The sequence below is a fragment of the Corvus cornix genome, chromosome Z (genome assembly GCF_000738735.6).
Source record: "Corvus cornix cornix isolate S_Up_H32 chromosome Z, ASM73873v5, whole genome shotgun sequence".
NCBI classification, from domain to species: domain Eukaryota; kingdom Metazoa; phylum Chordata; class Aves; order Passeriformes; family Corvidae; genus Corvus; species Corvus cornix.
Window position 1 is genome coordinate 50,889,278 of NC_046357.1, and position 10,518 is coordinate 50,899,795.

Here is a 10,518-nt window from a genome sequence, read left to right on the forward strand (position 1 = left end):
CAGTGAGGGCTGGTGTAAGTCTAAGCTTGTGCTGCATGCCATCATGAGGGTAATACATCAGGGTGACTGCTACGGTGTAAATTAAATGGAGTTCTTGTCCATTGTGTACTAATGAGATTAAGAGACTAGATCACTGCCCTAAAGTCTACAAAATCACAGCTCATGGGAATGAAAATCAAGGCTACTGCTGTTGCTTTTTTTTGTTGCTTACTAATTGGCTGGATTTAGGTGAAGTTTGTTACTGTGAAAAATCCCAGGGAGACTAGAGATATAGTGTTACCTGGAGAGATGCATAATGACAACTCTCTGGAATAGATTTATTTTTTAATTTTGTTTTTGAAAGCTTCAAAGGTCCCAGTCTTCACTTAATCGCAGTCCTTGAGAAAGGATGGAATAAAATCTGATTAAGAAGTTTAGCATTTCCCTCTTAGATACCTGAAATAAAGAACATTTCTCTGAACCACTCCTCTCCTGAAGTATGACTGATGTGTGCAGAACTGTTTTGAGTATCTGATATCTTTCTGATTCAATTGGATGTAGGTTTTTCTGTACTTCTTTTTCATTTAGCTAAAATATTTTATAATCTCAGCGAAGGCTTATTTGTGGAGGCAGATGATTCTGACCTTGGCAGATTTTGTGCCAGTACTGTTTCTTCAGCATTTTGTGAAGAAGTATCAGAGCTGGCTGTGCCTGCATGAAGAGGGAGACAATGATTTCTTTTGTGAGCAAGGTGAGGTACCGGTTCAGAGGAGGCCATAGGTACTAGTGGATTACTTGGTGCCCCCTTTTTTTTCCATGAACCTTCTCTGGCTGCAAGAGCAGGCAATACCACCCAGTTGCCATATAAAGGAGCACGCTTCTTCCAGGCTATGTGCATGCAATTGAGAGCGGCTCTGCAATCAGTGCTTATGTTCCCCCTTTGCTGGAATGGTGGCTACAAAGCAAAGAAATTATTCCCTCCTTTTAAATAAACCCACTGAGAAGTACTTCTGTCTTGGTTCTGATATTGGCCAGAATAAGGGCCACCTGAATGAAACCTGATCTCAGAGGCAGAAATAAATTGCAACATTCAAAAGGCCTGTGCATAACAGAATAAATGTTTGGTTTCCTTTAAATATGTAAAGTTAGAACAGTGAGAGATCTTAGAGAAAAGCAGCTGCTGTTGCATCACTGCTTTACTGCCTTGAAAGCAAATGACCATAAATAAATGCTCCAGCAAGAACAGATGTTTTGATCTACAGCTCTTTTTTTATTGCAAAACAATTGTTACAGAAATTTCAGAAAGTTCTACTGTAGTAATTGCCAACTTCTGCTTTTTATTATGCATCTAAACACAGTCTAAAAGTGCATTGTGAATCCAGTAGACCTTTGGAAAGGACCATTTTTCCTAGTTATGTACATTTAGACAAATCATACTTGAAAAGCTTTGTATTAGTAGGAATTAGTTTAAAATGACATTTTAGTAATTTTTATCCCTTTATAAATGATTGTTATACACTTACAAATGATAGCCCAAATAATAAACGATTAAATAGCTATTAGTATAGAATATTGCAAACACTGTTCCAGACAGCAGTAGCAGCAAATAGACTCTTGTCATGTACAACAACTGCAGTGGTGGAAAAAGATACAACTTAATACAATTTACTCTTGTGCAGACATAGAACTGTATTTCACATTCAATTCCCTCTTCTGTCCCTTCCCCCTCCCTCCCAGATACTAAAATAAACAAGAGTTATCACTTCCCTGCAGCAGAAACAGCAGCAATTCAATAATCAAATTTTTTTTTTACCTAACAGCCTTTTGAAATAAGTATTGTGTGGCTCTATGAATGATCTGAAAGGATACAGCAAAAATTAAAAGGTCAGAGACTTTCACAACCAGACTGGCTCAATGGCTCCATTATTAGACTTCCAACTTGAAGATGATTTATTTAGTGTAATACATGCCATGACTCAAAGTAATATTGAGTTAGAAATGCAGAATAAATCCATCTCGTGACAGAAGTTGGAGTATGCCACTGAAATCAGTGGGTTTTCTGCAGATTTGTACCAGGATTGGTAAGACCATAATTGTAGTCAATCATGGAGAAGAGAAGCCTGTATGACCTCTGTGACCTGTCGTGTTCACTGTATGACTGGCTATAAACAGGATGCTGAGACAAAGTCCCTCTGCATCCAATACTACTGCTCCTATGCCAATGTGCAGCAAGGACAGTGAATTCCATCTAGAGCAGCAAAGGGTTTCACCAGGTAAGCAGACACCCCCAATGCTTCACTTCTCATCCTGGTTTGGACTGTTTTATCTGAAGTGGTTGAAGGGAAAATTCATGCTAAGAATCTTACCTATTTCTTTTGAAGAAGATGATCTATACGTAATACCTTTCAACAGAACTGAAAATGTGGCCTTTGTTGAACCAATTATACGTATTTGTGCAAAAATGCAAATATACTATAATTTTTAAGCAGGGGAAAGATATCAAAACTAGCTAAACATTCCGAGGGAAATCCAGGAACAATCAGCTCACACTTTCCCTTTGGGCGATTATCAGATCCTCTTCAGTGTTTAACCTGAGCAACATAACAAGACATTTATGCTTGTTTTGAAAACCTGCACCACGAGTTTACAAAGAATTTTGTTTCTCTGGCTCACTCTAATACTTTTGATAACTTCTGCTCTCAGGACAGATACTGGCTTGCACCCACTGCAGTCATTGGACTAAGGCTGTGTGCTGCTACCAGCACTTTTTTTTTTTGAGCAGTTATTCATGTAGCTGCATTTTCCATGTGCTGACAGTTTCTAAGAAACAAATCATTTTCTTCTCATACAAAAAATATACCTAACTAAGATATTTATCCCCTGACAAAAGGCTATCCTTTCCTCAAAAGGTACAAATCAGTTTTGTTGGTTTTTTTTAACCAAAAAAATCTATAAATGGAAAACTAAAATAAAAGAGTAATCTATGTCTGGAACCCAGAGAGATTTCTGTATATAGATGAATGGATGTTTTGGTTTTTCATTATATTTTCAAATTATCCCCTCACTGCCATTTGTTAAACTGGCACTTGTGCTAAGAAAATAATGTAGCACCTGATCTCTTCCAAAAAAAAGAGAGAGCCAAATGTCTGAGCACTGCTGTAGGTTCGCATTTTGTGTTGAGTATTCAAATTTCATAAAATACAATTGTCTTTTAAAAATAATAAAAAAATCACTTACTTTGCTAAAGATCAAAAATAATGGAAATAATGTAAACATCCAAAAGTTTGAATTCATTCCTAACTGGATTCATCTTTACAGGCAGGCAATAGCAAAATGTTAAGTCTCCTAGCAGTCCAAAGAAACTCATGGAACAATGCATGCACTTTCTTTGACACAAAAAAAGACTGGACTGTAAGGAAGAGAAACTACTTCAGTCATATCACATTGTTATTGTGAAAGAATAATGTGCTATAATACAATACCTAGGACAAGTGTATACCCCAACTGTAGAATAGAATCACTTAAACTGGAAACAACAGAATGGATTACTATAGGAAAATATTTATAAAATACTGCACACTGCTTCCTCAGTCAACCAGCATATGTAAACAAACAGCTAAGCTCAGTTGAGTTTTAAAAGATTATTAAAGTTCATTTATCTTATAATCTTTTGCATAACATGCCAGTTCATCTTTCACACCATCACAACTCATCTGTCGTAGCCCACAGTGGCTCATTAGAGCTTCATACACCAGCTCATACAGACATTTAAGTGGAGCTATACAAAGAAATGTGTGGAACATACCAAACTTACACACTGTGACCAGTAATGCATATTCCATATGTAAGCTAATAATTGGATAGTGGAACTTAATGTTTGATGCAACATGTGCTATTTTATTGAATGTTACAGATTTACAAACAAGACCATGTAATGAGATATTAAAACTGTCCTGTAACGTTCACTAATATTACCACATGTCACAACTATATATGTGTCTATTTCATAAGCTATCCTTTGATACAGAATACGTCATATGGCACATGCTATAGCTACATGATGATAGATGATGAGACTTCTATCTCACTAAATGGTCATAGTATTGAGAATGGAAAGTCTGGTCCCATTGCAAGAAATGGGTGCTTTATCATCAAATTCAAGAAGGAGCAGTTTGATGCAATGTGTAAAAACCAGGTGAAAATAAAATAGTCTAACATCCATCATAATATACTCTGTAGACACCACATTGTAGAATAAATGGGAAACATTCAGGAAAAGTAGTGTTCTGACATCCTGCAATCACACTTTTAACATCTGCATTTACATTTTATAAATAATGGCAAATTTTAAGAGGTCAATAAAGTGTTCTGTTTTATTTCACCTGGAAAGTGTGCTCCAGATCAATAAGGTGCTGTATCCTAAACATTTATACAGCTTCTGGGTTTGGCAAATGTCTTTACCCTGACAAACTAACCAATGAAATCTACCCCAGAGGAGAGCCCTATGCCTTGAACTAATTCACTAACGCTGTCGAGGAATTTCTAATGAATCTGAAATTCCTCTTGAGTAGACCAGTAATACGATGAAGATGAAAGAGTCCACAACAGTTTTAGCAGACATTCATAAAAGTAACAAAGAAAACAAAGTAAGAATATCCCCCTCTATTCTCCATAGATAGATAGATAGATTTGGAGAAGCCTTAGGAAAAGGCTGCTAACAGAAGGTTGGCACATTTGAAGCATATTGATAAATACAAGTTCCTTTGCCCTTGGGCATTTTGCTATTGTTCAACAATCAGCCTGCCACAAGCATGCTTCATAATGCACAGAAAGGTTTCTGACCTTTCTTGGTATCGCCACGTGACCGTAATGCTGCACATGGGCTGCAAGGCAATTGCATAAACACGGTGTCTTGGTGGAGTTTAGTTCATTGAAAGCCTGATCAAACAGAAGAAAGCAAGGAACACGTTGGTGCAGGAAGTATGAAACACATTGTTCTTAACATCCCCTTGCTGCATTTCCTTGTTTCCTGAACCTTCCAACGCAGTGAGTTGTTAACGACATGTTTTCACCTTCTTTACCTCTTTTCTTGAGGCTGAATAGTTATTTTTCTGTCTGGATTAGTTGCCTTTTGGACTCGATCTTCAGATGGTGCTCAGAGTCTCCCAGGGTGAGGACTCAGTGGGAAAACATCAGCTTGTATTCTCAAAGCTGCCTTTGAAAGATTATTCCCATTTAAATAATGTGAAATATGTACCCCACTCACAAATGTTCATTTTTAATAACAAAAAGGAGCTGGTTCTACACAGATATTGGTAATTGTTGAGATACTTTTAATAGCACTAGTGTCAACTTTTTAAAAGCTTAAAAGTTGTACCTTCATAAAGGAATCTGAATTTTTTTTTCAGTTGCAGTTTATGCTTCTCCACCCTTTTCCAGTCGTCTGCATACCCTTCCACCTATGACAACTGTACACCTTCTCATGAGAAGTTTGAAACTCTGGTTGACAATGTGGACCCTTGGAATGTGGGTGGGGTCAGTGGAGTAACAACTGTCTTCAACCAAAACCCATCAACTGCACTACCGTTCAGACACACTTTCTCCTACTACGAATGGTCATTGTGTGATACGCTCATGAACGGTGGATGCCTACTCACAACTGATGGCTTTTGATGTTTACAGACACTTGCAGTTTCACTTTGGTTCTTTTACTTACCTTAGAAGCATATAGAAATTCTAGTGTTTTCCAGTCCTCTGCTAAAAATACTTTCCTTTAAGCAGCTTCAGTCTAATTACATGAATCTGAATTCAGACTTCTTGATAAAACTTCTGTACTTTAAAAAGTCCAAATACAGCTATGTTCACATGAAAAAAAAAGTGTATATTTTTAGGTGGGGGGATGATGTGAAAAATCGGCAGCTCAAATGAAACAGCAAGAAGAACCTGGTAGCAGCATGGTGGATGAATCTCCCCAATTTATACACATAATTAAACTGAGCAGTGAGAACTGAACACTATTACTATGCTCTGCTCTGATCATCCTGTTCTTATTGTATCATCACATCCTTTGATTTAGTGAGACAACATATTGATGACAAATGTGGTAAAAAAATAAATATATACTATTCCACTTAATTACATTCATCCTGAGCTTGCTCAGCTGTGCTAGAATCTAGAACGCCTGTTTTATACAGGAAATCACCTGATACTTTAACATAAATTCTTCTTCCATTTAAGTTCTTCCACTTAAGCAGTAAAAAAGGCAATTAATTTCCCTTTCCGCTCTTGAAAATATAAACTTTCTGTGGCACTAGAAGTTGATACAAAAGGAGACAAGTGAACATTTATAGCTGTTATTGTGTTCATCTTTCTTCATTTCCACAAGTGTGGGATGCAAGGGACTTGGGAGACTTTAGGTTTGTTTGCTGCCAGCTCCTACAGAAACAACAAATGCTTTTCACCAGTCATCACAATGGTGACATAGATGAAAAAGAAGTTGTGATTGAAATTTGGAACATCTACTTTTTACATCTCTTTTTTGCCAGTTAATTCCTGCATCTTAAAAACTTGAATAATGATAAATGATCTTAGGATGCCCTCTAATAAAAGGCAGGTATCTGGACCTATTCATTTATTTCTTCTGACTTCATGAATGGGGCTTGTTATTCCTCTTGTTTACTGAAGTTTTTGTAAAGCTTTCCTCCCTCCCTTTTTTCTTAAGTGCAAATGTCAGCTGGGTCAAGATGCAGTACCTCAGTGGTGATGCTGAGATTGAAAATGTGCTCTCTTGACTGCTGGCTAATGCCAATTGGACTCGACACAGGGTGATGTGAGGGGTTTTTTAAAATTCTGCTAAGAAAAACAGACTGAAGAGCAGATGTCCCTTAGACAGCTGGTGAGCTTTGTCTAAGCCTAGCTGTGTTTGCTTTCAAAGCTGCAGAAAGCTCCTGTTCTGGACAGTCTCCTCATAGACAGGTTGTCCCCTCTGCTCTCTGGCCTTGAGGACTTACTCCTCTCCAAGGGGTTCCGCAGGCCTGTTGTATTTCTCTGTCTGTCAAGTTTATCGCTGATGGAGTAGCTCTTCCGTGTGTGCTGGGCATACAATATGTTGGACTCCTCTGCAGAGTAGCTGTTGGCTCGCTCTATTTTTGGAAGTGGGATGCTGTTGGGCAGAGTTGTTGCAGCACTGCTGTCTTGAGGAGATAAGGGGATTCCCTTCTTGTCTTTGACCTCAATATCCTCATGATCAGAACTTGGGTGTGTTAGTTCAGCTTCTCTCTCTGGGTGGCAGCTTCCCAAGTCTTCCACTTTGCCCCTGAGACTTCCAGGGAAACTGGCCCTCTCTGCAATGGCCTGGGGAGCGCTCACGCACCTCGTGTCTATGCAATCTGTAATACTTGTGTACTCTGCTGTTTTGACCGGGACGCCAAGGCTGCTGAAGTAGCTTCGAGGAGAGAACATGAAGCTGTGAGATTTCACAATTGGTGTTTCCTCCAGAATAAATGGAGTTGTAGCCAGGTAACGACTGCTTTTAGATCGCTCTAAAGTATGATACAAGGGAGGGTCTGAATCCCATGGGATTTGGCAGTCTGTGATTTGTGAATAGTCTGAGGAAAGTGCTCTTGTTTCTATTCCAGAGGTTTCTTCATAATCAAGACTCCTGCCAGAGATCTTTTCACCAGGTGTACTGCTAATGTATGTACTATTAGCTAAAAGAGAAGAGGCTATGTGAGCTGGCAGAGCTGCATCTTCAGGACCAAGAATATTTATGGCGCTCTCGAGAGGTTCTGTGTCAGAATGCATCTCATCCATGGCAGAAACATAGATGTCTATACAAGATGAAGGTCTTCTGGAGTCTGGGGCAATTGACAAAGTGCTGGTAGGGGCTAATGGAGCCTTTCCTTCTTTTGCAATTGAGTGGGAACTGATTGCCCGATGCAGGCTTGGAGATCTTTCCTTAAAAATGCATTCCAACTTTTCCAACCCACACTTGTCCTTCATATTTGTTGCATAGAAGGAGTGGCTTCGCATGCGGGGTGTGATTGTAGGTGATGTTGGGGACATGGACTCCTCTCCTGTGGGATCAATGCTCTCTTGAAGCTTGTAGGCATTTCCTTCCTGACTGTTGAAGCTGCTCTGCCTCACAATGTAGGCTGCATCAGTACAGTCGGATGAGGTCCTGGATCGTATCTTAGTCGTCTCACCTCTCTCAATGCCAGTCATTTTTTCTAAGGCAGTCACCATTCGTCCCATCATGTCTTCCAGCTGAGCAAGCCTGATGTCAACGGTCTGCAGAGAGGCCTTCATGCAGTGCTCTCTCTCATTTACTTCTTCCAGTCGCATGGCCATGTTCTCTACCCTTTAAAAAGGGAAGAATTAAACAGGTTAATTTCTAAAAAGCAGTGATGTTCAGCTAATAGGTCACCAAACCAGCTGGAAACAAATATGTCTCAAACCCCAGAGGCAATGTACACCACGTTATCTGTTTCAAAATCCTGCTAAAAGAGGTTTTGCAAAAAAAATACCACGCACTCAGGAAACTGCTCCAGTGGGTTAAAACAGGGGCATCAGCTGTATAATGTGGAGGGGGGTTTGGGTGTGCCTCATTTCAGGGACAGGACTTATTACATAAATGTTACTATGAATTAGTGCCTCTCTGCTTCCAAAACTTCTAAGTAGGTTATTATGAATGAATAACACTTATAGCATGATGTTGTCCCCACTTGTGCCACAGGCAGGACCATCACAGTTAAATGCAGAGCTAAATGAAGTAAGGAAAGAGGGCAATGTGCCATAGAAGATAGGCAGTGTTATATTCTTTTCCTGGGGTTCACCCCAGATTCTCACTACCTCGTGCTATGTGGATCTAAGGAGATAGTTTATTTGTTCTCTGATTAATTTTTAGCTCAGATTTATAGAAAAATATATCATCTATTTTATTGAATTTATATAATATCAAGTTAAATATGCATGAAAACTGCAAAGAGGAGAAACACTGATCAAGCCAAATACAGCCTGCAATAGGGTATGTGCTCTAAGATTCCTCCATTACTGTGATTGTGCTTTGGGTAGCCTGTGTTAATAGCTTACAGATTGAATGATGAATTTTAAAGTTATTTTTCAGATGCTATCATAATATATAAATAAAAAGTTAGATTAGAATATTAATAGGCAATAATAAGTAATAGGTAATAAGATTCAGTATTTTTAATTAAAGCATGTCGTTTCTAGACCATTGATCTGTCACATTTTAAAATATTTTCAATTTTTAGGGAATTGTGTACAAATTTATGCCAGTGGCTTTTAACCACTTCAATTTTCTGACTTCTAAAACTTGTCTTCTGAAGGATTTATAGGGAGTCTGAAAATTTTACATGATGAAATTGCCTTTAGCACAATTATTTTCTCTGTTGGTAGTGACAGGCTGGGACTTCCTCTTTCTGTTGAAGAAGTACTAAAAGCAACAAGCTCATGGAGTTATCTTTGTCTGGTAGGTTATAATTCTGGTTTTCCCCATTGCTGTAGACACTGCAAAATGATCAAAGACGCAAAAGATAACAAATGGCATGATTTCCACACTTTTTCTTCACAGGTCTCTTACTCTATGCCAGTTAGTGCAATTCATGCTCAAATATTATTACGCACACTGTCATAGTTGATAGGCACACAAATCATTGCCAGGATTTCTGATGAGGTAAATATCATCTTCTACTACTGCTAGTTACTTTTTCAACAAGACAAGTGATTTGGAACTGACAACACTGTAACTTGCTCTTATTTGTACAGAAGGAAAGATTTTAATAAAGAATGAATATTGGACAGCATTAATGCCTTGCTACCTAGTGCTCAGAACTTTTCCTGGTAAAACACTGAAGTCTGACTACCTTGTGGTGATGAAAAACAGAACGTGCCCACACAGGAGAGGAAAGGCCAGGAAGGAGTGTGACTCGGCTCCCTACAGCAAGTCTCATATTCCTGGGAAATACAGGCTTTTCCTGCTGAAGTCTGTGAGTTCTGAAGGCACAAGCACAACAAATGAAATGTGCAGCAGTAACTGTATTGCTATCATCACTCTTCAATAGATGAATGATCAAGTAATCACTGCTAAGAAATGAACTGGTAGCTTCAAGGAATCTCATTCTACTCATTATCATTTAGACACCAGCCTGTTTCTAGTTCTACCAACTTCTCCAACAAAACAGATTAATGTTATTGCAAGCACAGGATGTAATTTCATAGTGAGAGCAGTTTATATGGGAAGCAGTTGGATTTTCACTCATGTTATTACTTATCTGAACTGCTATTTTATAAAAGCAATTATACTTCTGAAGTATTTATTAGCCAATAATTGAGTCCTTCACCCCACATTCAGATTCTACAATTGCTCCAAGATGATGAACAGATAAAACATTACAATTTTAGGGCTGTCAGACATAAGGAAAAATTTTACTGGATTTTACTGGAGAATTACAGCTCAGATTACATCTGGCAAAAAACCTTTCACCCCAGCAACAGTTACCAAGAACTGGGATGAATTTG

General features: G+C 38.5%; 1 protein-coding gene across 5 annotated transcripts in view; it reads right to left on the reverse strand.

Annotated features, from left to right (window-relative positions):
* Window positions 1-1,226: 1,226 nt before the first annotated feature.
* Window positions 1,227-10,518, reverse strand: part of TRPM3 (transient receptor potential cation channel subfamily M member 3) — a 397,831-nt gene continuing 388,539 nt past the window's right edge. For all 5 annotated transcript variants that reach the window (XM_039567684.1, XM_039567686.1, XM_010393073.4 and 2 more), the window contains one exon: window positions 1,227-8,338. In XM_039567684.1, the coding sequence (XP_039423618.1) occupies window positions 6,892-8,338 (1,447 nt within the window). In that variant the 3' untranslated portion in view covers window positions 1,227-6,891. The remainder of the gene's footprint in view (window positions 8,339-10,518) is intronic.